The sequence below is a fragment of the Equus przewalskii genome, chromosome 2 (assembly GCF_037783145.1).
Source record: "Equus przewalskii isolate Varuska chromosome 2, EquPr2, whole genome shotgun sequence".
Lineage (NCBI taxonomy): Eukaryota > Metazoa > Chordata > Mammalia > Perissodactyla > Equidae > Equus > Equus przewalskii.
Genome location: NC_091832.1, coordinates 28,332,457 through 28,350,016, shown reverse-complemented (window position 1 = coordinate 28,350,016; position 17,560 = coordinate 28,332,457). Strand labels below are relative to the sequence as shown.

Below are 17,560 nucleotides of genomic sequence, written 5' to 3'. Positions count from 1 at the left end.
GTGTCAGTGTCAAATTTCCTGATTTTTGATAAATGTGCTCTGGTTAAATAAAAGAATGACCTTGTTCTTAGAAATACATACTGAAGTAGTTAAGTGTGTAAAGGGTCCTGAAGTCTGCAACTTATTCTCAAGTGGTTCAGAGAATAAAGTATGCACACGCGTGTGTGTGTGTGTAGAAAGAAAAGGAGAGGGAGAGAGAGAAAGCAAATACGGCAATGTTAACAATTATTGAATTAAGGGAAAGGTCTGTATGGGTGCTTTTGTACTATTCTTGCACTTTTTTATATGTTAGAAATTGATTCAAAATAGAAAGTTAAAAATGTTCAATAAGAAAATACAAAGAACTGTTGTAGTGGCAGCAACTGAATGAGACAGCCAGAATGGAGGTTGAGATTAGAGGATTTAAATTTAATATTAATTAGGATTAATTCTGAGATGTCCTGGCATATAGATCAAACCAGTTCTCTGTTTTCCTTGGACATCTTTGCTGAGCATTCCAGATTCCCCTTGAGTTTTATGTGCTAGTTCATCTTCTCTCAGTGAGTTTTATTATCATAACTGAACAGGAGCCAAATATCTTGGGATTCCAATTTGTGGCCTGCAGTCCTCACTTTTTGGGGAGTGGGACTTGCTTTCATTTTTGGTTGTATCACCAGGATCTTCCAAGTCGACCTTAAAGTTCTGATCACACTTTGATCTATTCTATTTCTTCACTTGTGAGATTTCTTGGCACACTGTTAGACACTTGGTAGAGAGAGGGAGAGGAAAGGAACGTCACTTTATAAATAAGGAGAGTAAAACTGAGCATTTCCAAGGTCACCTAAGTGGTGGAAATAAAATTAATAAGATTTATATCAGGCCTCTCTGGCTCTAGAGTTCATAGTCTTCCCACCTCACCCATGTGTCTGCTTTTTAAAAGATTTTATTTTTCCTTTTTTTTTCTTCCCAAAGCCCCCAATACACAGTTGTGGGTCCTTCTAGTTGTGGCATGTGGGACGCTGCCTCAGCATGGCGTGATGAGCGGTGCCATGTCCGTGCCCAGGATCCGAACTGGCGAAGCGCATGAACTTAACCACTCAGCCACGGGGCTGGCCCCATGTCTGCTTTTTAAAAGGGCTTAACAAATAGTTCTTGACTTGGTAGATTTATTCTCTTGCATTATTAGTTTTCTTAATGTGTTCCTTAAGCAAATTGCAAACATTATATATCTCACCTTCACAATTGGCCTGATTGCTTGTTTCTTGTATAATTTGAGCATAAATTCACTGATAACAAGTTGTATCAAACTAGATTGACTTTCTTTTTGAATATAGTTGTTAGACCAGGGCAGTTTCATAGTGTAACTTTATTCTAACAGACTTGTCTGAGTTTTTTTACAATATCATTTTAGAGAAGTAAATTAGATACCAAGTTTTTAAAATAGTCACTCTCAAAGAAGAAGATGGAGAGGAGACTTGACTTTGTGAGAGATTTCAAGGACTTTCCTGTAGGTCAGGGGTCAGCAAATTAGGGCCTGTGGGCCAAATCCAGCCTGCCCCAGTGTGTTTTTATAAGTTGGTTTGATTTTATAAGTTAATTTTTAAATTTTATTGAAGTGTACAATTCAGTGGTATTTTAGTATAGTCACAACATTGTGCAGCCATCACCACTAATTCTAGACATTTTCATCGCCCCCAAAAGAAACCCTTTACCCATATTAGCAGTTACTCCCCTGGCCCTAACCCCTGGCAACCGCTAAGCTACTTTCTGTCTCTGGATTTTCCTATTCTGGACATCTAATGTAAATGGAATCATACAATATGTGGCTTTTTTGTATCTGGTTTCTTTTCGCATTGATGTGTTCAAGATTCATCACGTGAGCGTGCATCAGTACTTCATTCCTTACTGTGGCCAAATAACATTCCATTGTATGGATTTACCACATCTTGTTTATCCACTCAGCAGTTAGTGGACATTTTGATTGTTTCCGCTTTTTGGCCATTATGAATAATGCTGCTGTGAACATTTGTGTACAAGTTTTGTGTAGACATATTGTTTTATATTTTTAGGTATACTTAGGTATATACCTAAGAGTGGAATTTCTGGGTTGTATGGTAACTCCATGTTTAATTTTTTGAGGAACTGCCAAACTGTTTTTCGAAGTGGCTGCATCATTTTACGTTCCCACTAAACATGTATGAGGGTTCCAGTTTCTCCAAATCCTTACCAACTTATCTATCTTTTTGATTATAGCTATGCTAGTGGATGTGATGTGGTATTTCATTGTAGTTCTGATTTGCATTTCCCTAATGGCTATTGATGTTGAGCATCTTTTCATGAGCTTATTGGCCATTTGTATATCTTCTTCGAAGTGTCTATTCAGATCCTTTGCCGGTGTTTTAATTGAGTTATCTATCTTTTTGTTGAGTTCTAAGTGTTCTTTATGTATCCTGGATACTAGACCCTTATTAGATATGTGATTTGAAATTTTTTTCTCCCATTTTGTGGATTGTCTTTTCACTTTCTTAATAGTACCTTTGATGCACAAAAGTTTTTTGGGGGTTTTTTTTGTTGTTTTTTTGAGGAAGATTAGCCCTGAGCTAACTGCTGCCAATCCTCCTCTTTTTGCTGAGGAAGACTGGCCCTGAGCTAACATCCGTACTTATCTTCCTCTACTTTATATGTGGGACGCCTACCACAGCATGGCGTGCCAAGTGGTGCCATGTCCGCACCCAGGATCTGAACCGGCAAACCCCGGGCCTCCAAAGCGGAACGTGCAGACTTAACCCCTGCACCACTGGGCCAGCCCCTCCACTGAGCGTTTCTAACTCTCATGCTCATTGACATTGACTTTTTAAGTGGAACTTCATTATACAAGAGTTTAGGTCTGAAGTCAGTGGGTAAGTTAAATGTATATATGACTGGGTTGCAGTTAAGAGAGGGTCCTTACATGTTGCTATGCAAACTGGGCCACAGGCTTTATCTCCAATCCAGATAATGTCCTCAAAGATTCTTTAAGCTTGTTCCTAAAGCCTGACATACCTATCTCCTTCTGGGGTTTTTTGATGCCTCTCTCCTTCCTCTATTATGGTAGAACTTTGTCTCATGTTGCCATAGACATGGACCTGTCTTTGTTTATCCTACTATTTATTCCCTTTGCTCTCAGAACCTTATACATAATGGTGTTGAATAAATGAGTTGTCTGTTTGGTCAGAGTTTAGGATAGCAATTTAATAGCTGCAGAAATAACCCTTTTGAAAAAGTAAGTAAATAGAAAGGAATTCAGTTGTTCAAGATGTATACCCTTTGTGAGTATCCTAGCCATGTGGAGGGGTCTTCAAGGGCGGGATCCAGAAGGAACACACATGGTTGGCAAAAGAAGATAGCTGAGGGCTAGTTCCAGGGATGGGAGCCAGCGTTTCCCAAAGTGTGCTAGGCACCTTCCGTATATTACATCATTTAATCTTCACAGTGATCTTGTCAGGATGGCATTATCATCATCCCCATTTCCAAATGAAAAATCTATTGCTCTGGGAATCTTAAGTGACTGCCCAAACACCTAGGAAGAGGCCAAGCCAGGGTTGAACCCAGACAGCTCTTTCACTTTACAATTCTGCCTCTCACTAACCAGCCTCATGTCCTCAGCTTCCTCCTGTAAAAAAATAAATTTGGACAAAAGGATCTCTAGTCCTTTTGATTATACCAGGATATACTTTGATTGGCAGACTTCCTAGCTCTTTGCTTCTCTTTTTTTATTCCCTTAATGCAGTGGGTCCCAGCTTTTTCCCCTGGCAAAGATGACATTATTTTTCCCCTATGGACCCCACATTTTGATAGATTGTTGCATACTATATTGCACTTATTAATAATGTTTCCTGTTTAAATATACTTCTCCACACCATGACTGCTCATTAGAGTTCCTGAGTAGCAGGGCCTATACCTTGGGCGACAACACAGATTTTACACATTTCCAGTCAAATGCAAAAAACCATGACATTATGCCTAGTGTGGGCTGCCCAGTCACCTGTAAATGTTCTTCTCCCACTTGACTTTTTAAATAGATCAACTCACCAAAATTGGAGCTAACGTAAATGTACAACACTAAGGTAGAGGTGAGTATAGTTTGACCTTTGGAGGAATATTCTGTAGCCATTTGAGGTGATGCTATGAGGAGATCATAATAACATAGGGAAAGGCTAATGTTACAGGTTTGGAGAAAAGAAGGAGAAAACAAAACCTCTTCAGCTCTGAGAAGACAGGAGATGTGTCCATCTGACTCAGTTGTGTCTCTGAGCCCAGTACAATACTGGCAGGCACATGGCAGACATTTAAGTTTTAAGAGAGACAGCTCATAATTTAAAAAGGTGGTATGACATCACAGTTAAAAGCTACACTCTGGAAACTGTCAGTCCTAGGTTCACATTCTGGCTACACTGTTTACACAATATGGAGTATTAACCTTTTCCTCATCTGAAAAATGAGAATAGTAATGCTGTTTCTATCACAAGATAGTTGTAACGTTAGCTAAAAGCATATATGAAGGGCACGCTATTGACCCTGGTACCTCTGAGATAGTGTTCAGTATATATTAGTGACTGCTACTGCTATTATTATTACCTTTTTTCTCTCTTTCTTTATTCGGGTATAATTTATGTAAAAATAAAGTGCATAGGTCTTAAGTATTGAGTTAGATGAGTTTTGACACTTGTGTAATTGCCAATCACAACAAGATAGAAAATACTTCCATCACTGTAGGAAGTTCCCCTGGTGCCCTTTGCAGTCGACCCTCCTACCTCAGAGCAACCGCTTTTTGGCTTCTGTCCCCACAGATTAGTTTTGCCTCTTCTACTTTATGTAAATAGAATTATACAGTATGTGTTTTTGTGTGTTTGGCTTCTTTTGTTTAGCAAAATATTTTTTGAGTTTCATCCATGTTGTTGCACTTAGCTATTGTTTGTTCCTTTTTATTGCTGAGTAGTATTCCACTGTGTGGATATACTGCGTTTTGTTTCTCCATTCTCCTGTTGATGACCATTGGGTTATTTTCAATTTTGAGCTTTTAAAAATAAAGTTTCTGTGGATATTCTTATACCAGTCTTTGTGTGGACAAATGTTTTCATTTCCCTCGAGTAAATACCTAGAAATGGAATTGCTGGGTCAAGGGTGGATATAAGCTTAACTTCATATGAAATTACCTAGCAGTTCTCTAAGGTGATGGTAGCAATGAGATCTCTTTTTAATACAGGTAGGAATAAGAGTGGCATTTGAGGTAGTCCAGCATAGCCAAAGAAATACTTTGGAGTCCTATTGACCTGGGTTCCCATATCTCTGAGACTTGGTCTTGCCTGTAAAAAGGGAGTGATAATGGGATCATGTCTATTGTTAATATCTAGTGTTCTACCCAGCAGTGGCATACCAAGGTGGGAACAGTAACGCAGGCTGTAAGGGGGTTCATAGTCTGTAAGGAATTTAAAAGCAATAATAAAACCAACTAAAAGTCCATTTGTTTTTTACCATCATTATGCACCTACAGTTCTGAGCGGTGTCAGTGATAAAATACCTCTCCCTGCCTTCTTCTCCTCCTGTACACCATGCTACCTAGCAAATTATAGAGACTTATAATAAATAGTAATTATGATCAATATTTAATAGAGTTAAGCAGGAACTAAGAGTTAGGTTGTAATTTGAACTTAAGAGAGATTTGGAGCTTTTATTGCAGGTTCTTTCTCTGTGCATGTTCTGTTTCCTTCAGGTCCCTGGTGTGCAAGGCTTACCCTAAGTAGAAACATTTCCAGGGCTCTAGGGAGGCACACAGAGGTCTGTTCCTCTCTAGGAGCCATCTCTGAACAATAGTTCCTCTCAATTCCTTAGAAATTTTAAGTTTTCTCCCCTTCTTTTTTACCCACTTTTTTTAAAGATTTATTTGTTTGTTTGTTGTTTGTTTGTGTTTTGAGGAAGATTAGCCCTGAGCTAACATCCGCTGCCAATCCTCCTCCTCTTTTTGCTGAGGAAGACTGGCCTTGAGCCCACATCCATGCCCATCTTCCTCTACTTTATATGTGGGACGCCTGCCACAGCAGGACTTGATAAGCAGTGCATAGGTCCGCACCTGGGATCCAAACCAGTGAACTCCAGGCTGCCAAAGTGGAACGTGAGAATTTAACCGCTCCGCCACTGTGCTGGCCCTTTTTTACCCACTTTTTAATTCTGATATGTCGTAGGTATATTTTCTTCCAATGTATTCTTCAATGTAATTATAGATTGTGTACCTATATCTAGGCCAGCCTTATTTATCAAGGCCAAAATAACTCCTCTTAAACACTCTGTTCCTTGTAAAGTAGCTTTTCAGACCCGTTCTAACTTATAAAGCCCTGTATCAGTTTTTTTTGGTCAGTAGTTACTTTGTATTTTTGTAGAATCTGCTTTGAGCTTTCTCTCTGTGTTTTCTCCAACTTACCTGCCTCTGAGCTATTTTTTACTCTGTAGAAATGAATCATAAGAATCATATTTGTCCACTGTGGCCTCTGTCTTCTGTGCTTTGGATGAGTTACTGATTTGAGGACAAATACTGTACAGTAATTTTGGAAGCATTCGTGCATTTCTCAGACAGTACTTAAGAGCCTGCACTTTCAAGTTAAAAATCCTGCTTCCTGTCACCACTATTAGCCATGCCACATTAGGCAGGTCCAATGTTTGTGGGGTTGTTTTTGTTTTCACACCACAAAGCAATTCTCTGACACCAGCTGGGTGCCATATAATTTAACTCAATTCTGACACTATCCATCTGGAGATAGCATCATTCCACAGGTTAAGGCCTCTGTTGTACGATACTGCCCTGCTGTTTCCACATTTCCTACCCCCACGTCAGATGCCAATCTCAAGTCCAGGTTGTCACATGTGCTTCTAACCAACCGGCTATAGATTGGAGGTTCCAACCACCTCCTCTTTGGGTTTGATTATTTTGCTAAGGAGGCTCACAGAACTCAGAGAAAGATTTTACTTACTAGATTACCATTTATTATAAAAGGATATAATACAGAAACAGCCAGATAGAAGAGATGCATAGGGCAAGGTATGTGCCAGTCTCAGAGCTTGCAGGCCCTCTCAGAGCATGCCAGTCTCCCCAAATCAACAACCAAGAAGCTCTCCAAACCCCGTCCTTTCGGAGGTTTATGGAGGCTTTGTTACATAGACCTGATTGATTAAATCATTGGCCGTTGGTAATTGATTCAACCTCCAGCCCCTCCCTCCTCCCTGGAGGTCAGGGGAGTGGGACTAAAAGTTCCAACTCTCCAATTGTATGATTGACTCCCCTGGCAACCAGACCCCTTCCTTAGGTGCTTTCCAAAAATCACTTCGCTAACATAAACTCAGGTGTGGTCAAAAGCGGTTTGTTATACATAACAAAAAAAGGCACACTTTTTGCTTTTATCACTTAGAAAATTCCAAGAGTTTTAGAAGCTCTGTGCCAGAAATAGGGATGAAGACCAGATATATATTTCTTATTACAAATCACAATATCACAGCAGGTTACCTAACCTCTCTAAGCATTGTTTTCTTATCCATAAAATGAGTAATGATACCTGTTCCTTAAACAAGATAATGGATGTAGAGTGCTGTTTCAGTTTCCTATTGTAGCCATAACACACACATCACCACAAACTTAGTGGCTTAAAACAACACAAATTTATTATCTTACAATTCTCTAGATCAGAAGTCTGGCATGGGTCTCACCAGGCTAAAAGCAAGGTTCTGACAGGGCTGTATTCTTTCTGGAGGCTGTAGGATAGAATCTGTTCCCTTGCAATTCCCAGCTTCTGGAGGCTGCTGCATTTCTTGGCTCATCACCCCCTTCTTCCATCTTCAAAGCGAGCAACAGCAGATCAAGTCCCTTTCACACCTACATCTTTCTAATTCTCTGCAGCCAGGAAAGGTTCTCTGATTATAAGGACACTTGTGATTATATTGGGTCCACCTCAGTAATCTAGGATAATCTCCCCATCTCAAGGACCTTAACCTTAATCACATCTGCAAAGTCCCTTTTGCTACCTAACATAACATATTCATAGGTTCCAGAGGATCAGGACATGTTCATCTGTAGGAGGCCATTGTTCTACTTACCAGAAGTGCTAGCACCCTGCCTAGCTCTTTGTAAGCCCTCAGTAAGTAGCAATCATTCAAGGCCCTAGGTACTCTGGGAGATTGTAAGCTGAATATGTGATCCCCAGGCACAAGTAATTTACAGCCTGGTGGGAAAATGAGAGGGCTAAGGACAGAAATGATTCTGACCAAGAAAGGATGGCCAGAGCCATGTGTGAGGTTTCCACCAAGTGCCATGGGAAAGTGAGATGCTCAAGTCAGCAAGTGATGTAACAAGTTTGAACAGAGTGAATGTGTCTGTAATGTATGTAAGAGTAGAACCTGGAAAGAAATGAGATTCAACCCAGATGAGAATCTTTACTGGACAAAGGGTAAGAGGGAAGAAGGCAGAGGAAAAGCCTTTTCTGACCAGACAGTCAGGGGATTAGATTTGTTCATATCTCTCAGTTCTTCCCACTAGTCCCACTGGACTTATTTGCACCTTCAGGCAACAGATATGCGCCAGGCACTGTACCTGGCCTTGGCAATGCAATGAATACAATACACAAAGCCTGCTTTCTCAGGGCTCAGTCTGGTGAAGCAGACAACCACGTTGACACAGAGCCATAATACAGTGTGACAGTAGGAGCCCACAAAGGGTATGTCTCCCTCCCAAATTTACAGGACAGGAAAGGCATCTTGAAGGAAGTGCTTATAAACTGAGACCTGAAGAATGAGTTGGAGTTTATCAGTTAGGATGCTTTGGGCCACAAGTAACAGCCCAACTCAAATGGCCTTAAACAGTAATGAACTGATTGGCTCAGTTAACTGGAAGTCCAGAAGTAGAGTAGTCATTAGGGTTGGTTACTCTGGTCACTCTGGCTCCATATTTCTATCTTTCCCTTGGCTGGGCTTTCCTCTCTGTGTTGATTTCACACTCAGGCTGGCTTCCCTCATGCTGGCAGTTCCAGGTGTCACATCAGTACACCTAGCATTCAGAGGAAGAGAGGCATCTCTTTTATAGACTCTGTCCTGAGAATGAGAAAACTCCTTTTCCAGAAGCTCCCAGCCACTGTGCCCCTTGCATCTGATTTGCATCACAGGCTCATGTCTGAGCCAACCCCTGTGCTCAAGTGAATGCCATGTCCAGTTGGCTTAGGCCTAAGTTCCTAAACCTGTCACTGTGGCAAGGACAATGGATTGACACGTCCTAAAACACATGGTCTGATTTGGTACAGGGAGATGATTAAATGAAAATCAAGGTACCATTAGGAATGAAGGAGGGTGAGGGAACAGAAAGAACGGTGTGCAGGAATGCCTCGTGACTTGTCCTCTCTTCTCCCACATAAGACTTGTTTCTCCCACTTCCTGCCTTCTGCTTTTCGTGGATTCTGTTTCCTGTAACTCTTCCTTTGCCATGATTTCTCTCTGTGCATACTTTCAGATTCAATGTCTGTTTTTAACTGCCTCACTCTCTCCATGTTTCTCAATTCAAATCCCAAGCTCAAGACTCTGGTCCAATTTACCTTGCGATACCAGGCTCCACCTACTCGAAGGAAGCTCCAGAAGATCAGAGACTTTGTTTTGTATGCTACAGAATCCCTGGTGTCTGAACAGTACCTGGCATGCAGTGGGTGCTCAACAAATTAAATATGTGCCTAATGAATGAAAGATCAACCTTCTAGTTAGTGGGCTGCCTTTGAGTCAGATGCTTCTCTGGGCAAATTTTCTGTGGCTGAGGGGATGTCCCTTCTAGTGGTAGGAGCAGAAATTTGTTTGGGTCTCACTTCCACTGCTTACTGTTATCTGAACTTCAGTGTACTTTTCTGCAAAATGGGATCAATTCTGCAAAATTTCTGGCTCAGAGGTGTTCAGTGTCAAGTGAAATCATGAGTATGACATACTTTATATATTGGAAGATCCCAGGCAGTTTAATTCAATTCTGGTCACATGCACCTGGAAAACGTTGATGATGGAAAGGCTGGTTTACCTGTTCAGTTCCGTTTCTCGATTTTGAGGTTCCCAGGAGAACCTCTAACTAGCTCTCTCCTTGTCCTTTTCTGTTTGCTTCCCCAGGGTCACTCAGGATGTGTCAACTGTCTGGAGTGGAATGAGAAAGGAGAGTAAGTATGAGCTACAGCACCTGGGAGTGCTGGAGAGGGGAGTAGGGAGGCTGGATGAAGGGGACTTTCCATTCTCTTAGTTGATCTAAGGAAAAGAGTGAACCCAATGAAAAGAGACTGCTGCTTTCTGCTATGTTCTTATGTTTAGTCCATCATTATACACACACAAACAATGAATCCCAGAGAGATGGAAGGTTGGATGACCTTCCAAAGAATAATGAGAAATTCTCAGGCAAAATAAAAGAGAATCAACTAATGTTTACAAGATAATCTTAAATTCTATGACATCTACTGTTCTTCAAGTTCTTTGTGGCTTCACTCCTTTTCAACTGGGAATGTGGGACAGGAGGAGGGGGCCCAGGAACTTGAGGAGAGGTCAGAACCACTCACTGTGCTTGCAGCTTGCTGGCCTCTGGTTCTGATGACCAGCACACGATTGTGTGGGACCCGCTGCACCACAAGAAGCTGCTCTCCATGCACACGGGACACACTGCAAATATCTTCTCTGTCAAGGTGAGCAGGATAAGCCAAAAGAACAAGTGAAAGGGGTGACTGGGCTGTGCGCATGGTCGTGTTTGCATGCCTGTGACCCATGTACCCCCGAGGTGACAGACACTTTTGTGTTTTGAGCATCCAATGGTGATTCCTGAAACCCCATCTCTTTTTCATGCTCTGCTTCCTTTGTTAGAGCCAAGAGGCCAGCTCTAGATGAATTTATATTTATGTGAGTGGTGTGGTGGGAGTTATGGTTCCGAGCATGAACTTAGATAGCAAGCAGACCTGTGTTTGACACCTTTATCTGCCTCTTGGAAGCCGTGTGACCCAGGCAAATCACCTGACCTCCCTGAGTCTGTTTACTCGTCTGTGAAAAGGAAGTAACTAAGGAAACCCACCCCCCCATTCATGGATAAATGAGTAAATAAGTCATTTAATTTAAAAAAGGGAAGTAGCAATCCACAGGGTTGATGTTACAGTATTGAGATGATTGGTTAAAAAAAAAAAAAAAAGCCCCAGCACAGGTACTTCCAGCTGTTCTACCTTTGAGTCTGCTGATCTGTTGGTGGAAGGGAGCTGAGCTGACTTAGAAGTGTCTTCAGACCTCTGAAGTCCTATTATGTGGAAGTGACATGAAACTTGTCCCTTTTGGTCCCGGAGAACAGACGTAGACTAGTGGCTGTAAGTCCACAGAAGCAAATGTGGGCCTAATGAAGGAAGAGATTGTCTGATGCTTATAGCTGTTTGAAAAAGGTAGGATAGGCCCTCTGAGGACGTAGTAAATGTCCCAGCACTGAGGTATTCTCCTTGCTGGGAACTTTATCTGCCATGTTTAAAGTTGGAGGAAATGACCTTTAATAAAGCACTTTTCCAGCTCTGAAATTCTATAATGGATGTATGTGAGAGTGAGGCTGTCCTTTGGAAAGCCTCACTAATCTAAGAAATATTTTCCTGATTAGTATCGAGAGGAGTTACAAGACACCTGAAGAAGAAGGTAGCTATGAGAGCTCAGAACCTACTTATTTCCCTTAACCCCACCTCTTTCCCAAATTCTGATTCTCATCTCCTTTCCAGGGACCAATTCTGTGAATTTCTGTGATTTTAGAGACAGAACAATGCTGATTCACCTCCTGCATGGTGAACAGAAACTGCTTTCTTCACACTGAGAAGTATTAGGTCTAGTTTGAGTCTGTGCCGTGGGATCTGGGGAAGGGATTTATGCCATCAGTTTGGCATCATGGAGCACAAAACATTGAATTCAGAGACCAAAATTTGACAATGGCCTTGATACTCCCTAGTAATAAGACCTCAGGCAAGGCGCTTATATTCACAGACCCTCAGCCTCCTCTTCTGTTAAAAAAAGTGTAGAAAAGTATTCTTCTGTCTTGGGGTAGTAGAACACTGCAGATCTTTTATTTAACCCACAAGCTCCCCCTGGTGGCAGCTACAGTGTATGATGAGTATGGCAACAGCCACAAGCTCTTCCCAAGGGCTCACCTCTTTATCTCTGTTGTGCATGGAGCATATGCTGTCTCCAGATAGGATTAAAGACTGCTAGTTATCCCTAAAAATGGTTAGATTCCATCTATTTCATCTAGCTCTTGTCCTGGTGAGCCAATAGAGAAGTGTATGTGGAAAGAGTGAATTGTTGCTCTTGCGTGAACATTTAAGTCAAGCAGGACTTTAGCTGTTTAAATGCAGCATAGTGGCCCACCCCCAGCACCCATTCAGTGTTCTTGTGGGTTGGGAGAAACTTTTCAATTAAGAAAAAAGATAATTCAATCTTTTGAACTCAAGAAAGAAGAACTCAACTCACACTACACCCAAATATTTTTCTTCCTCAAAGCTAGGTGATAGAACTGCATACTTTTTAAAAATTACTATTCAAAGCTGTTTGTGGCTCTTTTTGGTTTGTTTTTTTTTTTTTTGAGGAAGATTAGCCCTGAGCTAACATCTGCTGCCAATCCTCCTCTTTTTGCTGAGGAAGACTGGCCCTGAGCTAACATCCATGCCCATCTTCCTCCACTTTATATGTGGGACGCCTACCACAGCATGGCTTGCCAAGTGGTGCCATGCTCACACCCAGGATCCAAACCGGCAAACCCCAGGCTGCTGAAGCAGAGCGTGCGAACTTAACCGCTGCGCCACCGGGCGGCCCCAAGTTTGTGGCTCTTTTGTTTTTACCATATGTCTTCTGGAGTATGTTGTTCTCATCTTCACCAGAATGCTGGGGCTCTCATTCTTTATAATGGCCACATGGAGATGTATCATCTCTCTGCTCAGCCCTTCCCCAGTCTGACATTTGAGGCATTCCCGGTATTTGCTATTATAAGGAGTGCTGCTCCGAGCATTTCTGCACAAGTCCCTTTTTTCTTTAAGAATTATTTCTCAGAAGAGGAAGTTTGAGGTCAAAATATAGAAATAGTTTTTACTTTGTTATCTGTTGCCAGATTGTTGTCCAGAAATATTTGAACCAATTAAAAACACCTCCTCCTTTAAAACACTGAAAGTCCTTTTCATTTTAAGACTAATTTATTACTTAATCACCTGGTTATTAAATAGTCATCATGAGGCAGTATGGCATGTGAGCATTATACAGACTTGAGTTTGAACACAGTCCTGGTAAATGTTAGTGCCAAACCTCAGTTTTTAATGGGGTTATTTAGAGTTTATTATCTGGGTTTTAGAGTTTATTATTTGGGGTTTTTTAGTGGGGTTATTTAATACGATAAAGTACCTGCCCTGATGTCTAGCACATGGTAGATGCTTACAGCTATGATTATCATCCACTCAGCTCCTACCTGGGGAAGAATCAGAAGAAAAGGGCTCCTTAGGTAGTCTGATTTGACATAGGTCAGGATCATTCTAGCAAAGTAAAGGTGCATGTCCCGATTTTGACCTTATGAGCTGATGCTTGAGATCCAAAGTTTTCTTGGTGGGTTGCCTTTGATGGGCTCATTTTCTTATCTGATATGGAGAGGGTAAGAGGGTGCTAACATCCAGGCTAGTCTCCTTCCATGGCCAACCCTACCTCTACTGCCTGGCAATCTCTTCTTCAATGTCTCCTGAGCAGTTCCTGCCTCACGCTGGGGACCGCATCTTGATCACGGGGGCAGCTGACTCCAAGGTGCATGTCCACGACCTGACAGTAAAGGAGACGATCCACATGTTTGGAGACCACACAAACCGGGTGAAACGCATTGCCACGGCGCCCATGTGGCCCAACACATTCTGGAGTGCCGCTGAGGATGGGCTTATCCGGTAAAGGCCTGGGGCATCAAATGGGGCCTGTGCCTTCCCTGCTTCCACTGCACGTTCGCTTCCCCATCGTGTCTGCCCATACTGCTTCCTTCCACAGGCCTGGCTCCTTCCCACCAGCTGAGTTCCAGCCATGTTTGTCTGCCCAGGGAAGTTGTCTGTAGACAATACTCAGCTGGGAACGTTTGCTTACCCTACTCTCTCCTTCCCCACCTTTACCCTCTCCTGCCCAACATCCAGGCCCACCAGCCTTCTCTCACCACCTCAGATGTCCAGAGTCTGCCTCCTCTGGGCTTTCACACTGCTGTTCCCTCTACCTGGGATTTTCTGTCCCCAGCTCTTTCTGTGTATGAATCTTTCCCACCCTAAGGAGATCAGCTTAAGAGTCACCTCTTCAGAAGCACCTTCTCTGTCTTGTCTAAAGTACACCCCCCCCCTCCATTATTCTTTGTCTCAGTGCCCTAATTGTATCCTCTATAACTCTAATCACTATCTGCCGTTCTTTTATTTTATTTACTTGTTGGTTCACTTTTTTGTCTGTATCCTTCGCTGAGTAGTAAGCTCTCTCAGAGCAGTTCCCTGTCTGTCTTGTCCTTGGGTGTGTCCCTAGAACCTGCACAGTGCCTGGCACGTAGAGGCTCTTGATACATTTCTCTTGAACATTGGGTTAGCAGGCATATGCCTGAGGGGGAGAGCCAGCCAGAAATGATAAAGTGGACTGTCCCCTTTTCCAGTGCCCTGTCACACCTTCCCTTCCCCCTAAAATTGTCTCCTTGCCCTTCTTTAACTCCTTTCTTCAGATGTGACCTTAGAACTTTTTTCTTATTTCCTCAACCTAGTTTAATTGTCTCCCTTAAGATCCTGTAGGACTTTGTGCTCTTTTCCCTGTTAGAAAGGAGGAGTGGTATCTAGTCGTGTATGCACTATAACACAGCAGTTAGAAGCAGGGCACTGAAGTCAGACAGACCTGGCATCAAGTCCTACCTCTGTCATTCAGTGTTTGACTGGAGCAAGTCACTTCACCCCTGAACCTCAGTTTCCTCATGTGTAAAGTGGAAATTATCATAGTATCTCCCTTGTTGGCCTGAGCATTAAAATTAACCTTAGCATAATACTTAGAAGATAGAAAGCACTTGGTCAGTGGTGAGTCCAACTCTGCATTGTTCTTGTTGACCTTGACTGACCAGACTGTGCCAGGGCAGCAGGTAGAGGCTGAGTGTCTAGGGCATGGGGAAGGAGCCTAAGTGCTTAGGTGCAGGCACAGTCATGAAGGTGTCCTAGCAGAGGGTGAATATCAGCTGGGCTTCCAGAATAGACAGGATTTGGATGGGCAAGGAAAAGCAGAGTAGACTCCCCAGCTGGAGCAGAGTTTGTGAAGTTAGGGGTAAAAAAGGCACGGATAGGATGAAGAGTTCTGTAGTTGTAGTTGACCCGTGTTTAGAAAGCTGAGGAACAAGGTTGGAGAGGTATGTGAAGCCAGGTTTTGAAAACCAGACTGAAGAGTTTGGTGAAAGTAAACTAAAAGTACACTTACGCTAAAAGTATTGAGGAATCTCTGCAATTTTTTGAGCAGGAGAGATAGAGCAAAAACAATATTTTAGGAAGAGCAGTCTGGTGAGGATGGCTTAGAAAGATAAGGCGACAGTGAAGAGATTGCTGAAGATTTCTAGGCAGGAGGTGGGTGAGCACATGGGTGATATCCCTCCCAGTCTGAATGTGCCTGTGTGCCGGCTACAGAACAGTCCCGAGACTGCAACGCCAGGCTCAGTTCTGCGGGTGGGCGTTTTGGCATCACCTTCACCACCTGGATGGGATTCAGCCTTGGCTTGGCTCTTGGTGTTTGTGGGTAGCTCTTAGATGACCTCCAGATTCTCTTTTCTGTTATCTTCGTACTTCTCCTTTTTCCTGCAAGAAACTAGATTAGAATTAAGAAGCAGAGCAGAGTGGTTAAAATGCAGTCTTAGGAAGCTGTCCCCCCCTGCGCTTACTGCGGTGTCATCCCAGGCAGGTTATTTAACTTCTTTGAACCTCAGTGTTCTAATGGTACCTAGGGATGGTGGGAAGAGTTAATTAGATAATACATGTATAACACTTAGGGACAATAGTGGACACAAAGCAATTTCTCACTAAGTGTTAGTAATCAGTAGTAATAGTACTTAGCAATAATACTGACATCTGTAAAAAAAAAAAAGGGTACAGTAGTATTTACTGTAAGGATTTGTATTAGAATAAAACAGAATGTGTGAAAAGCCAACTACAGGTCTGGCACACAGTTGGCACTCAAGAAATAAGAGTGGTTTTTGATGTTCTCGTTATTTACAAACAGGTCCAAAGCCCCTCCCAATCCCCTTACCTAACAAGGCCTTGGCTTCTCCCCTGTCTTCTACACAACCACCCAGCCCCCAGTCCCCTGACTCTGTCCTCTCTCACAGCCAGTATGACCTTCGGGAGAACAGCAAACACTCAGAGGTGCTGATTGACCTGACAGAGTACTGCGGCCAGCTGGTGGAGGCCAAGTGCCTCACCGTCAACCCCCAGGACAACAACTGTCTGGCGGTAGGAGCCAGCGGGCCCTTCGTGAGGCTCTATGACATTCGCATGATCCATAACCACAGGTATGAATAACTCAGCCTCCTGCGGGCAAGGCCCTGGGAACCTGCTGCCCCTTTCCCTCATTGCCATGCCCTCTTCTTTTTAAGGTGGGTTTGTTAAATATTTGATTTTTAAAAATTTTTGTCTATGCTTGTTTTGGAAAATATGAAAAGTATAATAAGGAAATTACCTGTAATCCATCACCTGAAAAAATTACTTTGTATAGTATTTTCTGCTTGTTCTTTTACTATAAATGTTTGTACAGAGTTATAATCTCGTACCTGTAATTTCTTTTTTGTACATGTAATTTTATTTTATTCTTTTTTTAAAACAAAAGTAGAATATACTCAAAACCTCCACAGAAGTCCCAGACTTGAGCAGCTCCTCCAGCCTGGGTTTTCAGTGGACTTCTGGGACAGGTGCAGGAACATGTGGCCTGCTGTACTTTCATTCGTGGGTTTGAGTGACCACTGTTGCTCCTCACACACTGTATGACTTGAAGTAGGCCTTGAGCCTTAGCTTCTTCATCTGTAAAATGGAGATAATAGTGTGGTCATAAGGACTAAGACAGTTGGCAAGACCTACTTGTAAAGCATTATAATGTATGTGTCCACAGCTGTCTAGTTGGTGGACCTTTGAGGTTGCTGAGGTAAGGAAGAAAGATACCTCCTGTGTCTCTCAGGGACACAAACTTAGGTTTTCCTCTAGGGAGTGTGGTCTGGTCTAGCCAGGGCTAGTGCCAGGTGTTTTAACCTATATGGTTTGCCTTCCCACCAGAAAGAGCATGAAGCAGAGCCCTTCAGCAGGTGTGCACACCTTTTGTGACCGGCAGAAGCCCCTTCCGGATGGTGCAGCCCAGTATTACGTAGCAGGTAGGGCTCAACCAGGCTCTGGCCCCAAACTCTTGGCTGGGTGCTGACTCTCTCTGGGGCAGTTCAGGGAGGCAGTGTTGCATGGTGGCCAAGAGCAAGGATTTTAGAGTCAGACAGACCTGGGCTTTAATCCTGACTGCCATTGACCAGCCATCATGTGAC

General features: G+C 42.7%; 1 protein-coding gene across 5 annotated transcripts in view; it reads left to right on the top strand.

Annotated features, from left to right (window-relative positions):
- WDTC1 (WD and tetratricopeptide repeats 1) overlaps positions 1–17,560 on the top strand; it is a 63,120-nt gene that overhangs the window by 32,189 nt on the left and 13,371 nt on the right. For all 5 annotated transcript variants that reach the window (XM_070597239.1, XM_008519457.2, XM_008519458.2 and 2 more), the window contains 5 exons: positions 10,135–10,181; positions 10,583–10,694; positions 13,750–13,937; positions 16,367–16,549; positions 17,304–17,398. In XM_070597239.1, the coding sequence (XP_070453340.1) occupies positions 10,135–10,181; positions 10,583–10,694; positions 13,750–13,937; positions 16,367–16,549; positions 17,304–17,398 (625 nt within the window). The remainder of the gene's footprint in view (positions 1–10,134; positions 10,182–10,582; positions 10,695–13,749; positions 13,938–16,366; positions 16,550–17,303; positions 17,399–17,560) is intronic.